At 32.0% G+C, this 22,796-nt stretch overlaps 1 protein-coding gene across 1 annotated transcript in view; it reads right to left on the reverse strand.

Annotated features, from left to right (window-relative positions):
* The window catches only part of TRHDE (thyrotropin releasing hormone degrading enzyme), a 363,340-nt gene that overhangs the window by 69,921 nt on the left and 270,623 nt on the right, over positions 1 to 22,796 (reverse strand). The window contains exons 9-12 of the mRNA XM_045555234.1: positions 22,349 to 22,536; positions 17,034 to 17,122; positions 11,208 to 11,341; positions 11,049 to 11,104 (exon numbers count right to left, since the gene is read on the reverse strand). Of these exons, the coding sequence (XP_045411190.1) occupies positions 11,049 to 11,104; positions 11,208 to 11,341; positions 17,034 to 17,122; positions 22,349 to 22,536 (467 nt within the window). The remainder of the gene's footprint in view (positions 1 to 11,048; positions 11,105 to 11,207; positions 11,342 to 17,033; positions 17,123 to 22,348; positions 22,537 to 22,796) is intronic.

The raw sequence follows: 22,796 nt of genomic DNA on the forward strand, positions 1-22,796 counted from the left end.
GGACAAACTACTGAACACCTTAGAATTATGTGCGTGGTCAATACATTCATTTAAATATAAGTGTGTCTCCTACTTTTATGAGAACTCTATACGTTTTCCATGCTTAGGGAAATTTCTGAGACATCCAGGTTATGAGTGCTGTTTACCGCTATCAAAAGGAATATCTGAAATGTTAACATATTAAGTAGTAAAAATAAAAATGTTTTTGAGTACCTATAACTGATTCCCTGATATTCTGATTGTTGAATGACCAGCTCCTGACTTTAGGATCCAAAGAGGTCAGACAGGTTAAGGGTGCCTACTCTAAAGCCTTCTAGCTTCAAAGGAGTGCCTTCCTCCTATCTAACATCATGCCAGATCCTTTGGGCCTTGAAAGCAGTGATTTTCACAGTATTGTGTGTATCAAAATCACATGAAGTCCTTAATAGGATGCAGATTCCTAGGTAGTCCCAGGAATATACAGTTTTTAATAAAACATCCCAATTGATTCCAATACAGGTGGTTTCTCAGGTTATGCTCAAAGAAGGATGCATCTGCATATACAAAGAATTTCCAGCAAGCACCAGAAGGGATAACTCAAATTCATGAAAGGAGAAACACTACGACAAAACAATCCAGTCCTGGACTCTAAGGTTAGAAAAATATTCATGTCTTTATGTTAAAAGTACATCTTACAAATCTATTCCAGTAAAGTTTATGGCATAAATGGACATTTTGGAGGAAGCTCTGCCTAAATAATTAAATTATTTGTGAATAGGCAATTCTTTCAAATTCTTAGGAAGTTCAGAGAAAATTCCTATGAAATCTCAGGTTTAGGTTTCAAAACAATTAGAGAATCAAAAAAAAATCACAATTTGTTCTATATATGACCAGAAAGCAATAACTACAATGTAAGTTATAAAAGTATTTTTAATGTGTGAGATGCAAAAGAACAAAAATATATAAATTTAATAAAAATTTGCATTTGCATTTAGAAATTTAGGCTACTTATTCTCACAAAAGAATGGCACATGCAAATCCATGTAAAGTACAAACATTATTCACAATTTTGTTACTTAAGAGTGCAGGCTACTTTCTATGAATATAGAACAACAACACACTAATAGAATGAAGGACAAAAATCACACAGTCCTTACAAGAGATGCAAAAAAAGCATTTGAAAAAATTCCACATCCATTCACTAAAAAATGCTCAACAAACTGGGTATAGAAGAAATGTACCTCAACACAATCAAGGCCACACATGACAAACCCACAGCGAACATCACAGTTAATGGAGAAATTAAAGGCTTTTTCTCTAAAATCCAGAATAAGACAAGGATACCCACTCTTACCACTTCTATGCAACATAATACTGGAAGTATTAGCAGGAGAAATTAGGCAAGATAAAGAAATAAAAGGCATCCTAATAGGAAAGGAAGAAGTTAAGTTGTCCTTGTTTTCAGGTAACATGATCTTATATATAGAAAACCCAAAGGACTCCACCAAAAAAGTGTTAGAACTAATAAACAAATTCAGTAAAGTTGCAAGAAACAAAATCAAAAAGTACAAATCAGTAGCATTTCTATACACTAACAGGGCACTATCTGAAAAAGAAATCAAGAAAACAATCCCATTTACAATAGCTACCAAAGATAAAATAGGAATAAATTTGACCAAGGAAGTGAAAAGAGCTGCACACTAAAAACTATAAAACATTGATGGAAGAAATGGAAGAAGACAAAAATAAATGGAAAGATATTCCACGTTCATGGATTAGGAGAGTTAATATTAAAATGTCCATACTACCCAAAGTGAGCTACAGATTCAATGCAATCCCTGTTAAAATACCAAGGACATTCTTCAGAAAAATGGAAAAAAGTTCTAAAATTTGAATGGAACCACAAAAAAATCCCTGAATAGCCAAAGTAATCTTGATTAAAAAGATCAAAACTGGAAATATCACACTACCTGACTTCAAAATGTACCACAAAGCTATAGTAACCAAAACAGTATGGTACTGGCATAAAAATAGACGCAGAGACCAATGGAACAGAATAAAGAGCTAGAATTGAATCAATGCATTTACAGACAATCGATTTTCAACAAAGGTGCCAAGAACACACAATGGAGATAGAACAGTCTCTCTAATAAATGGTGTTGAAAAAACTAGATATTCCTACGCAGAAAAATAAAATTAAACCTTTATCTTATACCATATACAAAAATAAACTCAAAACACATTAAAGACTTAAATATAAGAACTGAAATAATGAAACTCCTAATAGAAAACCTAGGGGAAAGCTCCATGACATTGGTGTGGCAACGACATTTTGGATAAGACCCCAAAAGCACAGGCAACAAAAGCAAAAATAGATAAATGGGGCTACATCAAACTAAAAAGCTTCTGCACAACAATTAAAGTGATAAACAGAGTCAAGAAACAATCTATAGAATGAGAGAAAGTATTTTAAAAGTATATATCTGATAAAGGGTTAATAGCAAAAATATATAAGGAATTTAAAAAACTCAATGGCAAGAAAGGCACACTGTAGCTTTGACTTGGGTGGTGCAAAGACAATTTTTATGGCCAAAGTGTTTGTACCCCTATAATATTCTGAAATTTAAAAAAATGGATTAAAGATCTGAATAAACATTTTTCAAAAGAAGATACACAAATGGCCAACAGGTACATGAAAAAATACTCAACAACACTAATCAGCAGGAAAATGCAAATCAAAACCACCATGAGAAATTACCTCACTCTTGTTAAAATGACTATTATCAAAAAAACTAAATATAACATATGCTGACAATGATGTAGAGAAAAGGGAAATGATTGCACAGTGTTGGTGACAATGCAAATTAGTACAGCCATTATGGGAAACAGTACAGAGATCTATCAAAAAAACTAAAAATAGAACTACCATATGATCCGGCAATCCCACTCCTGGGTATATACAAAGGAAATGAAATCAGTATGTCAAAGAGATAACTGCACTCTCATGTTCATTACAGTATTATTCACAACAGCCAAGATATAGAATCGGCTTAAGGGTCCCTCAATGAATGGATAAAGAAAATGTGGTATACATACACATTAAAATACTATTTAACAATAAAAAACAAGAAAATCCTGTCATCTGTGGCAATGTGGATGATCCTGCAGAACATTATGTTAAGTGAAATAAGCCAAGCACAGAAAGACAAACACTGCATGATCTCACTCATACATGGAATCTAAAAAGATGATCTCATAGAAACAGAGACTAGAACAGTGGTTACTAGCGTCTGGGGTTATTGGGAGAGAGGGATTGGAAGACGTTGCTGAAAGTTTACAGAATTATAGTTACATAGGAAAGATACGTTCAAGAGATCTGTTTTACAGTATGTTGACTATAACTAATGACAATATATTATATTCTCGAAAGACGCTTGGAGAGTAGATATTAAGTGTTCTCACCACAAAAATGACTATATGTGGTAGTGCATATATTATTTACCTACATTTAACCATTTTATAATATATGTACACTTCAAAGCATCATGTTGTGCCTTATAAATACATACAATTTTATCTGTCAATTAAAAAATATAATAAATTTGAAAAAGAAAATAGATCATACCTACAGAAGATGTCAAAATACTTCTACTTTGTACTCAGCACTCTCAGACATTAGGCATTAATATTAAAACATTTTCTCTTACACAGCTGAAACACAAATCTGGCACCGGAAGGTTACAAATTTGCTTTTGATTTAAGGCAGCACCATTGAAAAGTCTCTAAGAAAGTTTGCCATCCTTAAGAGCCACAGGCCTGCCCTTAATGCCTCAGGAGATTTGTACTCTCCTAAGTAGCTGTTATAGCAGCTCCCCATAAATCCTCATCCCAAGGACAACATCTGTGACTCCACCCTCAACAGATTTCTAAAGACAGCTCAAAGGAATGTATTAACTCCCTCTCTAACCTTGAGCAAACTAGCATATGCCTGCAGGAACCGTGTAGCTTGAAAATCCAGAAATATATTCTAGGCTTTTACTGGGTTATAATAAAAAGAAAGCTGAAGACTCCCAGCTCGTTACAGTAAAATGTCCTGAAAATTCTTTCAGACTATTTTTAACATTTATCTGTGGCAAAGTGCTGTATAAACTAATTTATAGGCCGTTTGGATATGAATTTTTAAATAATTGCATGCAGAAAGGTATAAAATGAGAGGGCTTCAAGGTGACGTTTTTGTATGTCTCAAGATGAGCATTTGCTGATGATGACAAATAGATAATTAGATTCCCCAGCCTCAGAGATGTGAGAAATGTGATCTTTTGGGGATGGCCATGAAGCTCCTGAAAGGATTCACTCTGAGTCACTGCTCATAATGTGGAACAACTACACCAGCTAGAAAGGCTGAGAGGATAACTACGAGCTAATTTTAATAGCTTTTGGTCAGTGGCAGAAGATTGCAAGCATATAGCCAACAATAAATCTTAGTTTGCAATAAACAATTTTATCACTTTCAGGATTTCATAAATATTTAATTTTAATCCTTTTGCACACACATTCTGGTGGCTTAGCAAAAGATAACTAAGAGCATTATCACATATGGCTACTTCTCCCAAATGAGTCTAATACAAACAGCTGAAGAATCATCCTTCTGTCCTCGTCCAATGAGCACAATAAACAATACTTTAGAATCAATGTTCTATTATTATTATTAACTCTCATGATTCCATTGTAAAATACAACTAAGAAAGAAAAATATGTGTGCTGAGATTATACAGTATTTAAAAAAAAAGAAAAGGGTAGGGATTGAAGAAAGAATTCTGAAACTAAACATGCTTTATAAAATCAGAATTTATAAAGCAGTAGACAGTATTAGAGGGATCCAAGATCCTTAATCAGGTTTTTCATAGCAATGTGCAGCTAAAGTGAAGTAGTCCTGTTATCTGAATAACAGAGTGGGGAAATTGGGACAAAAAGTCCTGTCTGCCAAGGTATTTCTCACAAAAGGTGTCTAAGTCATTCCTTCTCAATTTCATTTATGAAAGATCAGTACATTACACTTTTGAACAACCAGCTATCAAAGTAGGAAAAATAGCTTCTCATCTAGCCAGGGTCAGGGTACGGTTGCTTTTCAGGCACATTATACTACTATTTGCTGCAGTAGGGGAAGAAATGATCAACACATGTTTTGCAAGAGAAACCATAAACAAGGTATAAGAGAGCCATCCAGAAGACACAAAAGAACTTCTAATAAAAACCATGTTGGAGGAAGTCCCATAAAGAGCAGATACTCACACTCAGTTTGTAAACACTGTCAAGGCTATTTTAACAATACTGTTATCATTCTGAAAACCAGGGCTCAGAAATGAAAAAAAAAAAGGGTACATTAAGCCTTGAAATGTTCCCATAATTTCATAATTTACTTCTTCATCAGCCATTATGTTTTCAGTGGCCATTGTACTTAATTTCCTGTATTTATAATATATCTCAGATTTATAAGCTATGAAACAAGCTTACAAAACAGTAAAATTATAATTATTCATTAATTTGCATCTATATATTCATAAAACATGTATTATACACTACTGATGACTGCTCACTAATAGGTACAGCACTTCTAAGAGTGACATACATAATCTCCAGACATGGGCCCCCATATTTTACAAGAAATAACTGCTATTTTATTCTTTAAAACAGTTTGTGAGCTAAATTGTTATAATCTGTCCTAGTTAAATCTTTGTAAATCCTTAACAGAATAGCCTATAACAGTAATTTTAAAATTATGTTATATGGGCTAAAAAAGTATGTCATGATATTAACAATACTAGCTTGTGTGTACTCTGCATAGTTTAATTTTCCAGAAAACTGGTGACCAAATTAGAAAAAAAATCAATGTAGTAACTTCCCAGGGCAAGGAAGACAATGACAATGATGATGATGATGATAACAATGATGATTTAGCTCTGGAACTCTTTGGGGATGTACAAATTTCCCAAATAATTGTCATGTCTTTTGAATATTTTCAGATAAAATGCCACATAAATCCACAATCCAGTGATGCACACTTTTATAGCTTTTAAATAGTACTCAGAGGATGTTAAGAGCTTTACATATTCAATGCAATAGGAAGTAATTATACTTCCTATTGAAAATCTTCTAAATTTCTAGTTTCTATCCTACACTAAGCTGATAAATAATTTCAATGAGAATTTTTACCTAATCTAGCTGCCAATTCCACTCCTGAGAAATCTCAAATCTCTGATGTACCCAAGTCATACAATGAGTCACTGCTGTGGTAACAGTTCTCCTGCTGTAAGTCCATCCTCTGGCTTATACTTTTTTCTGCTCTCAACCTCCTACTTTTAACTCTTTAATGAGTTTTCACAGCAAACTTTCACTTTCCTAATGTTATTTCCTATATGATGAAATTATAAGATATTTACATAATCTTCGTAGGTGACATTAATTCTTTATTCCTTTAGGATTTCATAATATTTTATTCACAACACTCATAAATTGAATAGCTTATTATCTACCATGTATCTTCCCTGCTAGATTGTGAGTTCATTGAAAACAAGGAGGGCATCCTGTTCATTTTTATATCCTGCAATCTAACAATGCTTTATCAAACCAAAAAAAAACACAAATCTATACAGAACTCAGGAAAATCAGGAAGAAAAATCAAACAAACCTATTAAAAAGTGGGCAAAGGACATGAATAGAAATTTTTCAAGAGAAGACAGACTAATGGCCAAGAAACATGAAAAAATGCTCAACATCTCTAATCATCAGGGAAATGCAAATCAAAACCACAATGAGATATCACTTAACTCCAGTGAGAATGGCTTTTGTCAAAAAGTCTCCAAAAAATAAATGTTGGCATGGATGCAGAGAGACAGGAATACTCATACACCACTGGTGGGACTGCAAACTAGTACCACCTTGTGGAAAGTAATATTGAGATACCTCAAAGTGCTACAAGTAGAACTACCATTTGATCCAGTAATCCCATTACTGGGCATCTACCAAAGGAAAAAAAGACATAAAAAAGACATCTGCACTAGAATGTTTATAGCAGCACAATTCATAATTGCAAAGACGTGGAAACAACCCAGGTGCCCATCAATACATTAGTGGATTAATAAAATGTGGTATATGTATACCATGGAGTTCTACTCAGCCATAAAAAACAATGGTGATCTAGCACCTCTTGTATTATCCTGGATAGAGCTGAAGCCCATTCTACTAAGTATCCCAAAAATGGAAAAACAAGCACCACATGTACTCGCCATCAAATTGGTATTAACTGATCAACACTTATGTGCACATATAGTAATAACATTCATCAGGTGCTGGGCAGGTGGGGGGGGAGAGGATGATTATATTCACACCTAATGGGTGTGGTACACATGGTCTGGGGGATAGACAGGCTTGAAGCTCTGACTTGGGTGGGGCAAAGGCAATATATGTAACCTAAACATTTGTAACCCTGTAATATGCTGAAATTAAAAAAAAAATAGAAAGGTAATCAAAGAATATGCAGCCACAAAATCTAGGGAAAAGTATGAAAAAACTCATGCCAAACATCTCATTAATAAAAAAATGTTACATTAAAAAAAACACACACAAACATCCCACAAATATATTAATTGATGCCCTGTACATAGCAACGAAAATTAGAATATGTAATTATGGAAAGAGTGTCATTTCACAAAGCAGCTTATGTCTTTTTTTTTCAGTCTAAAGTATGATCATAAACAGCTTGTATCTTTTAATAAGACAAAGAAATAACACAGTATTACCAGAACCCATGTATACAAAATTATAGGGCTTGACTTAGGGACCTGAATAAATTGGGAGAAATAACATTCTGTCATTGGAAACCTCAAATTTGAAAAGATGTTAAAACTCTACAAATTAATTTATAAATCCAATGCATATCCAGCATCCATTTATTTTCTCTTTTTTTTTTAGAGATAAGGTATCACTGTGTTGCCCAGGCTAGATTAGAACTCCTAAACTCAATCCATCCTCCCACCTCAGCCTCCCCAGTAAATGGGAGTATAGGCACGTACCACCTGGCTATAGCAGGATTTTGTATTGGAATTTGTCAAACTGATTAAAAAATTTATATTGAAAAGAAATATGTAAGATTTTGAATAAGAACAAGATCAAATTTTGTCAACTGCAATATACTATAAATCTAAACTATTTAAAACAATATGGTACTGGTGCCAAATAGAGACTAATTAAACAAAGTCAGATTAATTCCCTAAAATATGAGCATTTTTATTAAGATAATGATATCATTTTAAATCCATGGATAAAGAAAGCCCTTTATAGAATAGTTAATAAATATTTGCTATTCTCCTACTTGTTATCTTCGAAGAAGTCAAAGTGTGCATGATATGTTTAGGAAACGGAAAGAAAGTTGATATAGATTGAATAGCAAAACTGTACCTACTAGGTTACAATGAAATATGAATAATCCTTATTGTTGATTATAGTCACTTTGTTGTGCTATCACATATTTTTCATTCTATCTAACTATATTTTTGTATCCATTAACTGTCCCCACTTTATTTCCCCTCTTCACTACCCTTAGCTCCAAATAAATACAGGGCACTTGCCTGAATAAATCTGATTTTGTATTTATTTACTCTCATATGAATAGTAAAATTATCTCATGTGCAGTCAAACAAACTAGAAATATATATATTTGATGAGATTTACATATTTTCTGGTGAAGTTGTATAAATGATAATGAAATTATTTATTTCAAACTTTTAAGGCTTCCAAAATTGTAATTGAAAGAATGTTTTGCCTCAGTGAACAAGGAATCTAATTTTGGAAAAAAATCATCCACTGAAATAAATAAAGTGTTCTATTTTAAAATAATTTCTATCATTTAATGCAGATAAGTCAAAAGATCCTTTCCTTTCAATTTCCCTCTGTCCTCTGTCTTGAGGATATCACTACTTATTTGCTTTCTCACCATCATTTCAAACCCATAAGGATTCCCATGAAACACTGTTTCGAAACTCCTCAGTCCTTCTGTTTTGCTTGGGTCTTTTATTGAAATAAGTAACATTACTGCCAAGAACCAGGATAGTGGCATAGTGCACTGGTTGATGGCACAGGCTCTGCAGCCAGAACACCTGGATCCTGGCCCTGGCTCTGCCAGTTATTAGCTGTGTGACTTTACGCAAGTTGCATGACCTCCCTGAGCCTCCATTTCCTCACCTTTAAAGTGTAAATAATAATAAAACATATTTACATATCTTATACGGTTGTTGTGAGAATTAAATAAATTACTATATATAAAATAGACCACCATCTCGCACTTTGTGTTTGCTAATTATATGCCAGTGATATTAGTTCTCTCTGAGTTCCTAACCCTTTCCTTGGGGTATTCAACATTTCTCTCTTTCTCTTTTTTTCTGTTCCTCTTTCAGAGGAATATTACATTAAGTATACTCTCTTTATGCTTTCTGGACTCTCTGAACTTCTATGTCAAAATAATTTTTCTGTCATACCTAATACTTTCTTCAATGTGTTCCTATTCCACTGCAAAGCATAAGCTACATCTTAATCATTGTTTTAATATATCACTATTTCAGCAGGCCTTCCTCCATCTCTATTATGTCTAAATTTTTACCCAATAAAATGGTGCCGTAGCATGGAATAGCCCCCGTTTACCTTTGCTAGAAGTGAACCCCAGCTCTTATTAAACAACTATATTCAACTGGTACAATTTTCTTAGAAATTTCCTCCCTGATAAATTGTTCTTACATTTGCCATTCAGTGAGTAGGCAAATTTGTGCCTGCAACTCTATAGAATGCTTGGTTAGAAGGAGGCACTGATACAGCTTTGCTCGCCAAACAAAAAAAAATATTAGTAATGGTTCTTGGCTTCCTTAATGGCAATAAGGAAGGCAAAAATCAGAGATTTCTTTTTTTTAAAACATAAAAGCACTGGGAATTTCTTCTTTCCTCTACTGTATGTGTTCTCCCCTCCACATTACTTATATATTCAAAATTAATTTCTCCAACTTCATTACAAACTTTGACTTTGCTTCACAAATTAATCATCAAGCCTTCTAAATGTAAGCTTATTATTTTGATGGATTAAAATGCTACAGGGTGTGAATACTTTATACCATATGGAAGAGAAAAAAATTTGATTGAATACATATACCATAAAAGCAGTTTCAGGTCCCATGTATGAAACAACACCTATTGCTAAGATAAGTCAGGTGTTCATATCAGCACAGACATAACTAACCAGTTTCACACAAGTATCTTAGAAGACTATGTGGTAAATCACGATAGCAAAGTTAAGAGAGGTATCCATGCCGTAATTTATAGCTTGGAAAATTAGATTATTAAGATTAAAATTGTGCTTGGATGTGAAATAGTAGAAAATATTAAAAGAACTAAGTTTATTTTACCATTTTGTCTCAAAATTGAGTAAATACCTTGAGTTTATAATCAACATTATTTCATTTATGACTATTCGAAGGAATAACTGATTTTAACATAAATGGAATTATGAATATAGCACAGCTATTACTATAACCAGCATAACTAAAATCTTCTGAGAAGATTGATATATATTTTGTCCAGAACAGTTCTATCCAGTGGAATATTTATTTCTGTCTTGTAGCACAAGCTTCTTGTCATCATGAATCACATTCAAAAAAAAAATTTTAAGAAACTGCTATATATCAAGAAAAACTGCCGATATTTGAAGGTTTTTTTCTATCAAAAATTAAATATGGCACAATGATTATTTTCATAAATGAAATTGGGAAGAGATTATTAATCTTCAGAGTGTTAAATTGAGCTTGCAGAGAAATTGATCAAGCTTCTCCTAATTTGGAAATACCCTGTGGCTATTATTGATTGAGAGTTTGGGACACTAATTATAATTCATATCCAAACATGAAGAATGTGAGACAGAAATTGTTTTTTAAAATTTCTTAAATTCAAAAAATTATATACTATTTAGATTAATAGAGGCAGTTTTGCAGGCATGAGTGTTTACTGTGGAGAGCCACAGAAAAACATACCTGGCCAGGCTGAAGGCATCGTCGATCAAACCCGCTCGATTACTGACAGATAGAACCTATGAGGCCAATCAGAAAAAAAAAAAAAGGAATAATTTAGGATTAAAATGGCAGGTGTTCACATGTCAAAACAGATCTTTGATGAGCAAATCCAGAGTATACCTCATGGTTCCTGATTAATTGATCAATTAATAATCTCCAGTTCCTTAGGTCATAGTTGACTCTAAAATAACCAGTTTGATTGAGGTTCCCCAGCAGCCAGCTTCCTTTGTCGAAGTAAGTTATTCTGTGGTGCTCTGAAAATAGCATTTTGGAAGTAAATAGATTTTGAATTTTAAGAGTGAAAATGGAAGGGAGTATATTTTCGTAATAACAGATATAACAATACCAATAGTTAAAAGAAAATTCCATCCTAAATACCTAATTGAAACCTAATCTTTAATCACTTGCATCTAGAATTTGCTAGACAAACCTTTAGTTAGTTACTAATTATAATCTCAATTAACTGTTTTCTTATAATTAACATTTTTGTTCTTGACAAAACCCTATTGCCTATACATAATTTTCTTTCTCAAAATAAGTGTTACCCAGAAATCTACCATTGTATTCATGCAGCTTCTAATTAGATTGTGTTAAGGTATGTTGCTAGTATAAAAGCAGAGGTTTTAGATGCATAGTCTACTTATTTTGCTTAGTAAAAAAAATGATTAAAAAACAGAGCTCATTTACTTGAAAGTCACTATTGTTTCTTGCCTTTTTTTCTTGTGCTTTCTCGGAAATACTAATAAATAACAGACTTTTCAACATCATCAATAATGCTAGAAAAAGGAATTTTGTTTTTTCAAGACTGTAATATTTTCACATAGGAACAACAATAATAAATTCTTATTGGGATCACTCTGGTAAATGATTATGTTTACCAGCTAATTTAGCAGAAGCCAGTAAAAACAATATTATAACTTCTTACATATTTAACTCCTTCAAATATGGTACAGAAAGAGAACTCCATTCAGTTATAAAGTTAAGCTTCACTGATTGCACAGAACCACATTTCACAATTCTAATAATTTTGCTGTTGATCTTCAGTACTCATGCTTCATAAAATTTACACAATGAATTTGACCAAAATTTAAACACACATGCACACACACACACACACACACACACACACACACACACAGTCTGACATTCAGGAGGGAAAAAACAAAACCACATTGTTCTACCAACAATGATGCAAAACCATAACATACATCACAGAAAGCATATGCCACAGGTCTGAGTAGGGGACACATCTCTAGTTCTTATGCCATTATCAAAGTTTTTACACATCATACTTCAAATAGAAAATAAATTTTCCCCTTTACTTCCTTGAAGGACTGAATTTACAGAGTACTCTGTCTCACGCAGAGGCCACACAAGAAGAAGTTATACCACAAAAATTATTGGGAGGACATTGATGACCATTCATTTCTCAGGTCTGGGATGGGGTGGGCTAATTAATCCAATGCATGTCACAGATGACCAATTTTCAAAAATCTGCAGTAATACAAAATGTATTTAAACCCAGAAGTATGCTGAATGTAAAAATATAATCTTTAATGTTTCAAATGTCACTTCAACTTCTCACCACCTTTATAAATCATATCTATTGGAACATATACAGTAATTGAATTGTCCAAATGGTCCATCTTAGGTCTCCTGACTTCATGTCTTTTTTTCCTATGTTATGATCTATTGATACAAGATGGTGTAACACTTTTGCTGTAATATGATATACATTTGTCACATTCTTATATTGACTTGAAAGGGGAAATGGTACTGGAAAAAGAAATAGAATAGTGTAGGAAAGCTGGATTCTTGTTTCAGCTTTCCTAAACATAAATATTTGAATGTAGGTCATTGATTCTCTTTGGTTCTCAATTTTCTTACTGTAACCTGAAGGTCAAACAATGGCCCTTAACACCCATTCCAATTCTGTGTTCAACGCAAGAAGGGGCTATTTTTCTTAGAGATTTTAATTTCCTTAATCCATGGTACTTGGAAAAATTAATCTATCAGATACTTTTCTAAAGTGCAAGTTGTTTCTCAAGTCTCTGAAACTTTATAATTGTATATTTTTCAAAATTTTAATGTTTAGCCATACAATTGCTTTGAAGAAGTTTTAGAATGTCACATCCATTTCATAAATGTAAAAATGACAATAAAAATTACTAACAATATGGCATTCTTAAAAACTAAACTAAAATAATCTCATAAAGACTTCAATTGTTCATTTCTGAATCCAGTGAATAAAAATTAAAACTTAAATATCAAGAATATTGTTTCTCCTGAGTAAGCCTGTCTTCAAATATACTAAGATTTTTATAATAAAAAATATTAAAACTATGATTGAATTCACTTAAGCTAAGAGCAAATTTGATAATTTTCATCTAAGAAGTATTCTTTTTTCAAAAAGTTATAATATTAAAGCATCAAATTTAATATATGATTTAGATTTTTTACAAATTTGAAATGGTCATAGATTTTTATGACATTAAATCTACTTTTTAAAGTTGCTTCCTGTTTGCATTTTAGATAGCTAGCATAACTCAAGCTCAGGTAATTCACTTGTCTCTAGTTTTTAAACTTATTCTATTCAACAACTTATAGGTAGAATATAGTCAAATTAAAATTAATATGTACATTAAAATAGGAAAATAATTCCTATACCTTCTACAATATCTGACCAGAATAAGAAAAACAGGTTTATATTATTTTTAAGCATGTCATTATTAAATTTATATCTAAAATCTGAAGGTTATTACTGTTCATGAATATTTTTATGCCTTGTTACAAATGAGATCTTTGGAGAAATGATTCCCTGAAAGATTTTGTAATAGATTTTTAAATATCTTTTTAGTTCTAGTTAATTATATCCCTAAAATGTTCTTCAAATTAACTAATGGCAAGCAATGAATTTTAAGGAGATCTTTTCCAATAGCCTAATGAGGTATGGTATTTGATTAGTACCATAATAAAAAGTATAGAAGTTATATTTCGAGTGTTGGTAATAATAATTAAAAATTTTATTTAGAATGTATCCAAATGGCACAAGACTTAAGACTGGATCAATGTATAGGATAGTTGGTATTTTATACTTTCTTTTGTAATAAACAGAGACAAGAGATGAGGCATTTCTACCCAAAATTTGCTGGTTGCAGAGAATTAGAATTTTTTAAAAGAGGATCAACCAGAATAACAAGAGTAACAATGTGAGACAAAATCAGGGATAACATATATTATAATAGTTTCCTCACTGGACACTTGTGAAAATAAAATGAGAATGTTCCATAAAACCTATAAAGAACCATGTGCATACATCCAAAGACATCATGTTGAGTAACTGACAGATCTACAAAGCAACCTACTGATGTATTAAGACCTTACCGGTGTGTGTGTGTGTGTGTGTGTGTGTGTGTGTGTGTGTGTGTGTGTGTGTGTGTGTGTGTGTGTGTGTGTGTGTGTGTGTGATATGGAATTTTTTTACATATGTTGAGAAAAATTGTGTGTGTGTGTGTGTGTGTGTGTGTGTGTGTGTGTGTGTGTGATATGGAATTTTTTTACATATGTTGAGAAAAATTGACCACAATATTTTCTTCCTGTTTTTGTAGGGAAAATTTTCATTGATACTAGTTGACAATATTTTGAAGAAAAGGAGATGTTACAACCTATAAAAGGAGACAAGAATTAATAATCTTCCCTTTTCCTTCCTAATCTTTATTTGATGTTAGTTCTTTGTTAGGCATCAGAATGAAGGACTTCCTGACAAAATTGACTACAATGAGGATGTAAAGGCAAACCAGGAAGGTGCCTTTTGGAAACTTTCTTCCAGATTTTTGTATTTATAAAGTTTTCAGAAAACATTTCAGGGAGCATTTACTTAGTATGGGAATCCTGAAAAAGCATCAACATTTCAAATGCAACAATGTTTACATCAAACAGAGGATTCTGCTATGATGTAATGGAAATTATTATCATGTGCAGGTCACACATTGCACAACTTTGGAGTGGGGGAACGTACCATTCATATCATAGTCTGTGTAAATAGCACCTCCTAAAGTTACCCACTGAGCAAACTGTGCAGTTGTGTATAACAACCATACATATCAATGTAGGTAATATTTTAGGCAAAAATATGGTTTGAAGCAATACATTGTTATTATTCCTGAATGATAAAGAAAGGCTCTAAAGGGAAACAGTTTGTCAAATATAATAGGTGGCTATTGGTCACAGAAAGCTGTGACATTATTCTCAATAATCTTTGAAGGATGAGGATACCATGAATAATGACATGGAAATAACTAGGGAGTTTAGAGGAAAGGTATCCAATGAGAACTAGATTTGCCCTGAATCTTCCCACTGTCTAAAGTTAAAGTTTTGCACTAATCCTGATGTTTGATCAGCATATTTACATTCTTTTAATTTTCCCATTTCCATTCTACCTTCCAAAGATAAACATTTTACTTTATTTGTGAAGACTGTTGTATCTCATGCTCCTAGCAATCCTGTGGAGGGATGACTTCATTGTAATCATTAAATCTTTACAATAACAACTCACTGCTTTCATTCATTTCATAACAACCTATGTAGATAAATTAAACAACTACATAGGGGAAAAGAAAAGTATAAAGAAAAATAATACAGTAAGTATGCATTCAGAATCATGATATAAATATTAACTCCAGGAAATGAAAAGAACAGATTACAATAAACAATTTAAAAGGAAAACACCAACAAATTTTAAGGTATGCATTTCAATTCATCACTGTATTACATATACAATGTACGTAAGTGAAAGCATATATTTTCATATTATGTGATTATGTGTTAAAAATACAATAAGATTAAAATTTAAATAAAAATATACCTGGAACTCTAAGTGTTTTTACTTCTGGTAAGCAGATTAGATTTTGCTGTGAGAACTTTTTCTTGAATGTATGTATGTATGTATTTTGAGCAGTTAATAGCAAGACTGAGGGGAAGAAACAATATTTGTTTATTTATATATACCTATATTTCACCTTATTTAAAATAAAAGATTTGTAGCTGTTTAAAAATATGTTTACCAAAAGAGTAAGATAACATCAATTAACAGCATGCAAGAGAGGAGTAAGAAAAAATTATGAACACACTTGACCATCTAAATGTAAATGAAATGTTACATAAAAGATGATAATTGCCTTTTTTCTCCAACTCAATGGAAAACAGAAATAAAAGGGACCTGTTTCACATTGTAGCATGAAGGATATAGATTGGATTCAAGAAATAGTTTTCTGACAGTAAATTGAAATAGGTCACTATCTTATTTGAAGATATTTAGAGAAAGAATAGAATCTCATCTCTCTCTGTTCCTTGAGGTTTGACCCTACCTAGGAGGTGGTTTGATGACCTATCTAAGCCCCTCCCTTCTGGCCCTATAATTAGATAATTCCATGGAGACTATTTCTTCCTCATCTCTTAAAGAGACAGTCTATTAAAGAGAAGACAGCAGGAAAGTGGGATTAAAAATAACACCTGTGTTTCAGTATTTAGCATACTGTTCTATTGGTACTTATAATTATATTTTAGTTACATTTGGAGTTATAAAATTATACAGTTTAAAACAGCTAAGATTAGTACTACGAATACTAACTACAAATACATCAAAGAAACAAGTTCTTTAAAGTCATAAAATTATGCAGTTTAAAACAGCTAGGATTAGTACTACAAATAGTAACTACAAATACATCAAATAAATAAATAAATTTAATAATTATATATGCAGACTGAAATTAGACTATTTAGAAACTATGTTATACCAGATCTAATTTTATAGAGGTGATTATCGTCCCTCTATCTTCTCTTTCTAATTTGTCTTCATTCACATTTTATAACAGCTCTAACCAGAGGTTAAGTTCCTAAACTATTATCTGAAACCAGATAGTTCCTTGGAGAGAATGTATATTTTACCTGATTTGTTAGACACCCAAATAATTGCTTCTGAAGATACATGGCTTCTATTTCCTACCACAATAGTTAATGGAATCTGCCACAGGTAACTGCAAAATAAAAGAGAAACTTTAATAATAAAAATAGCTATATTAAAACAAAAAAAAAACCCAAAACAAACATTTCTCATGTACCTTCTGTGTGATATTTATTACTCTTTTTAGGGAAAGTTAAAAAATTTCCCAGTCATAAAAATAAGAAATAAGTCAGGAAGATGAATTCACTTTCAATGCCACTAAGAAGACTTAGCCTCCAAGAGTTTTAATTTCAATGCAAAAAGAGAACCACCAACCAAACAATTTATCTTGAACAACAACAAAAAAAAAACAGATTTATATTTTGCATTTGAAATAAAAAGTAACTAGTATCTATAAATCTGAGCCACATCATATATTGATTAGAGTCTAAAATAACTCATTTCGCTTTTTTTTCCATATCAGATTAATATACATTTCCATAGCTTCATGCATTTACATTTGAATATTCTCTTTATTTATTGTCTAATGATTCTGCAGGTCACTATTAACATACTTGACAGAAAGGTTAATATGGCATGCCTAAAGTTACTCAGCAAAAAGGAATGGAAGAGTAAAACTAATTAGATTACCCTGGAATCCAGATCAATACAAAAAACATTGTGGGGCACACATAATGCTCTGTTTTCTGAAATGGAATTTCCAAATTGATGTATCAAGACATCTACCAACATGCAGGGCCAGTCATGAGTCTCAGCTATCAAAGAGAAGCATTTTCTAACATTTGCCATTTTATACTATAAAAATTAAGGCCTATAATTGTACATGAAGTAATATCAATTTCATCTCACATGAGTAGTCAGAAAGATGCTGAACGGTCTTACAATAAGCCCATTGACTATATTTTGTTTCCTTCTTTGAAATATAGTCAGATTATTTTGATCTATCATTGCACGATTAGCAACAGGGTAGCCAACAATTCTAGTTAGGGAAAAATATTTTTCATTTTAGAAATGTAAGAAGAGATGCTATGTCAGCTCAGTAACTGTGAGAGTGAATAAAGAATTGATAATTTTTCAGTAAACATGCTTGGGGTAATAAACATTATAATGAATATGTCTTTTTGTGGGGTGGGAGAGGAAATCTGTCATGTGGAATTTGATTATTTAATCATTTCTTGTTTTGCATCACAATAAACAGAATTCAGAAATAGTAAAGAATTGAAATGGAAGATTGGAAAAAGTTTTATACCAACTGCTATCTTCAGCAATGAAAGTCAAAATAATATGTCTAAATTTTAAAACTATCTGCTGTTTTTAATAAGAAAAAATATTTTTCAGAGCCAACTCTGTGGTGACACTATTCTATACTAACATTGACTTCACACGATCAGTTAGGAAATAAAATAATTTATAGTAGCCGAACCTGTATTGATTCTTCAGATAGTAGTTGGTGAACAACAACCCATATAAGCTCTTAACAAATATTACCAAGCTTCCAATATAGGACTAAGAATATACCTTAAATATTTAATGACAGATTTACTGTGGAAGAGACACAGAACTGATACATTTCTTTAATACTTGTTCTCTAAAAATGATGAATCTCTTTTGGTTAATTGGAATAATTAGTTAAGAGATAACAGTGCCTGACTCTGGGTCTGATTCTCAAGTTAACTCAGCTCATTTTGTATACCTTGATCTTGGAAAAGCCTGCAAATAGGAGACATTTTATAAATTGCTGTTAAATTTGATTGAATGGGCTTGGATTAAAGTAAAATAAAAAGGGACCAAATCAATCTATAGGTAAGACAGAGATTAACTTTATAAACTTTACTTTTTAGTATACGTCTTCCACATTGATTGGGTCAATTAAATTGTGAAGCCAAATAAGTATCAGTTAAAGAGCAAAGAATATGTAAAATTGAGGATGTTTTAAAATCCTCAATGATAAAAGTGTCTGTTATGTAGTATGATCATAAAATGTTTGTGGAATATTGTTTGCCCTTACTATAGGCAAACATAATTTTGTAGGTATTTAAATTATATTCTTCTAAATAACTAGAGATTATAAAGTTGGTATGTTTCAATATTTAAGTCTTAGAAAAAAGTCTCTAAAGTACAAGAAAAAGATTCACATAAATATCTTCATGCTTTGTATAGTCAACGCCACATACATATAGATAACTTCCTAAATGTCATATGTCGTATCACCTAGCTGCTCAGATGTAAGTTAAATATAAGATTTTGAGATATAAACATTGAGGCATATTGTAAAATTTGTAAAAATATAGACTTCCATATTTTTCTGAATAATGTTTTTGTACTTTATTCTATGTGTGTGGGGGGAGAGTATGTACACATACACAAAACAAAAATCTATTCATCATCACAAAGAAAAGTTAAAAGTTACAAGTTACCAAACATATCTGAAATTTGTATTCATTTGTGACCTGCTATACTGTCAATGTTATATAAGTTATTTTTCATATTTTTCCAAACAACATGTATTTGGTCTTTTCATAAATTTCATTTTAAAATCAAAGAAACCATGATAATTATGTTGTTTTGTGATTACAATTTAAAAGACTAGAAGACACGAAACATAGTTGAATGAAAAGCCCTGTGTGGTATGCCTGTAAAGAAATCTAAGACTGCAATGGGTTATGTTTAAAAAGAGACTAGCAAAAAGAATTTGTGAAATTAGATTGTGTTCCAGCTGTTTAAATTTAACTTGAATTTTAGTCATCTCATTGTAAGCATTAAAAAATAGTAAAAACAAAACAAATGCGTTTTGAAAGATCACCAAGACATTTTTTCTTTAATAGTTCCTGGGACTACCTTTCTTCATCAGTAGTTTGCATTTTTATGTTAAGAATAAAGCAAAATTTATTCTAATGATTATACTGAGGTAGAAAAGAACAGGTGCATATTAGCTTGATCGAGAAATCTTTAAAAATTACTATCAATATTAATGAAGCATTAGTGTAGACTTTGTCAAAAACTGTTCATAGATTGCTATCATCAGGTCAGTAAGAGAAGGAAAGTATGACCATGGAGGTAAATAAAATTCCCTGTAGCAGGGAACGCTGCGAAGCTCCTCAGTGTGTAAGGAGACATTACTTAACATTGCAATGAGCTTTAACTTTATCATGAAAAAAGGGCTACACAAATCAGCAACTTTCGAAGTATCAAAATCCTGACATATTTTACATTCTGTTACAAATGAGCTAACTTTATGTGATTATTAGTTATGGAAAAATCTTTCTTTTCTATGCTGTAATGTAACTCTTATAATATGTACAAAAATTTAGTTACAAGATACATTAAAAATGTTCTAGGCATATTGTAATGATGTTCTAGTGTACCTCAGAAAAATAAAGACAAAGAGTTGATTATCCTGGCTCAGAAAATATCCACAATTCACAGGATTTCTGGTCTTGATGGGCAGTAGGATTTACTCCATCAACTGTTTGCACTGTAATAAAGATCTAGGAGGCTATACACAAAGGCCAGATAAAATTGGCATTGAAGCTTTGACTAAAATGTTATAGTGAACTAAATGATCAATAATATAAAATTAAGTAAGAAATTTTCAACTGTAAACTCTATTATTTTAAAATAAATAGAAAGTCATTTTTGAGACTAACAGGATGCCCTGCATTATCTTAATGTTCTATATGTCACGTTCTCCTGGTTCAAAATCATCCATAATTTTATAACTCCAGCAAAAGCAGAGCTCTCTAGATGTTTCGTATGCTTATACAGCCTGGGAGAAATTCTTTCTTTAAAGAGTCAGACTCGTGGCTGGTACATCTGATGTATTTTATAGGCTGACAGAGTATTTTTGTTCAAAAGTTGTTCTGTCATCTGTGTGTCCTTTATGTTTTTCTGCATCGGTGATGCTTATGTCAGACCGATCCTTCTCAAAGGCCTGCCCGAATCTCTCTAGCTTTGCCACAGTCAAGCAGTTTTTATGTAGTTCCTGGCAAGGCCAGGGTAGATGCCTAAGCGTGTTTAGCCTGGGGCCAGACGGGGGACGGTTAGAAGCAGCACTTGGCAGCTGTAGGGAATCCAGGCTGGGTAAAGAAGCACACTGACAGAGTCAGACCCTAACAGTGGTGACAGCGTGGCAGGGTAACACCGTATTCCATGAGTTCAAGCAGTTGGACTACAAAGGGCAGTGTTTTGAAGGCAATACAGACTGTACATTGAGAAGGAGATTTAAGACACTGCCTTCCTAGATTGAATTCCAATGTAGTCACCAGAAACATTCATGAATTCTCAATTACTTCTCTGTAGAGCCAGTCTTGGAGCTAGCCTACTTGGGAACAATTTCTATTCTTCTTAGAGATAACAAAGTTAACTAAATACATACTCCAGATCTCCTACATACTGGGGAATGATAAAATCAGACTCCTAATTTTTTGTAAGGTAATAGTAGACAGCCTGAGTAACCTAATCCAAATATCTCCTTTTGTTTGTTAAGTTAAACCTCTTTCCCTCCCTGTCCCCCAACCCTTGCCCAACCTCTTACCAGGGCATCTTATATGAAGTGAAACTCACTAATTTAAGTTCTATTATCTTTCATTGGCTCAGCCTTTACGGAGACACTAGTCAGAAAACATTAAGTAGAAAAGAAAGAAATCCTACAATCTGAGTTATGAGTAATTAAATAAGAGTTTCAAAAGAAAGTTAAAAAAAAACAAATATACATTCTATGTATGCTGTTTAGTGTTTTTAAACACTAAAAGTAAGGGCAAGAGAACATATTTTGATGCTAAGTGGCACTGATACTTAGATCATTTTAAGTTATTTATTTTAAGTTCCTTTGGCTCAGACATTTTTGGTTTATTTTTTGTTTTAATTAGTTTTTCTGGATTATTAGTTTCTATTCTCATTTGTTTTATAAATCTTGTTTTATAAATCTCACAGTTTGCTCATTCCATTTAACACACTGCAACACATCTTAACTTTCTTGGATTTAGTTCAAAAAACATTCATGGAGAAAAGTGAAAAATCACATCTGATTTTTTTTAAATCACCATGATAATTTAAAATTTTGTCTTTCTAAACAAATAACCTTGGTGTGTGGTCTCTGTAAGAATAAAAATATCCAGAAAGGGGGAGTAATAGAAGAATCAAAATGATAATAGCATGTGTCAATAAAGAAATGAAAGCTATACTTCACTTACAACATTTCAGAACTGCATTATTAATGCTATTTAAAATATTGTAATAAAAATGCAAAGCGAAATGGAAGAATAAAAACAATTTTTTCATGTAAAAAAGAGAGCTGTACCTGTTATTTTGAAGTTCAAGTGCTTTAGTTTTAGCACTGATGTCATAAATAAAATGTTGTTGGGTAATTATTATTCTATTTTCTGTGGTTGTGTTTCCCAAGATGGTGATAACAGGATAACCCATCTGGAGTGTCCACTGATCCATTACTTCTTGTATATTTACATACTTTCCATTCCTTTTCAAAGCCTTTACAACCAAAATTGTATAAATTACAAGTATCAATTATAAACATAATTAACATTAAACCAATTTCATTTTCACCTTTACAATTAACCTAAATATGAAAACATTTAATGTCAGTGAAGTCAATATAATGTGCTAATAAAATTAATCTTTTTGCTTGAAGTTAAGCTTCATGAATATATATACACATTTATGTAAAAATGAACATTGTATTATGTTAAAGTTTTTACATAACAGAAAATAAATTATATTTTAATGCTAAA

This window comes from Lemur catta, chromosome 6 (genome assembly GCF_020740605.2).
Source record: "Lemur catta isolate mLemCat1 chromosome 6, mLemCat1.pri, whole genome shotgun sequence".
Classification (NCBI taxonomy): domain Eukaryota; kingdom Metazoa; phylum Chordata; class Mammalia; order Primates; family Lemuridae; genus Lemur; species Lemur catta.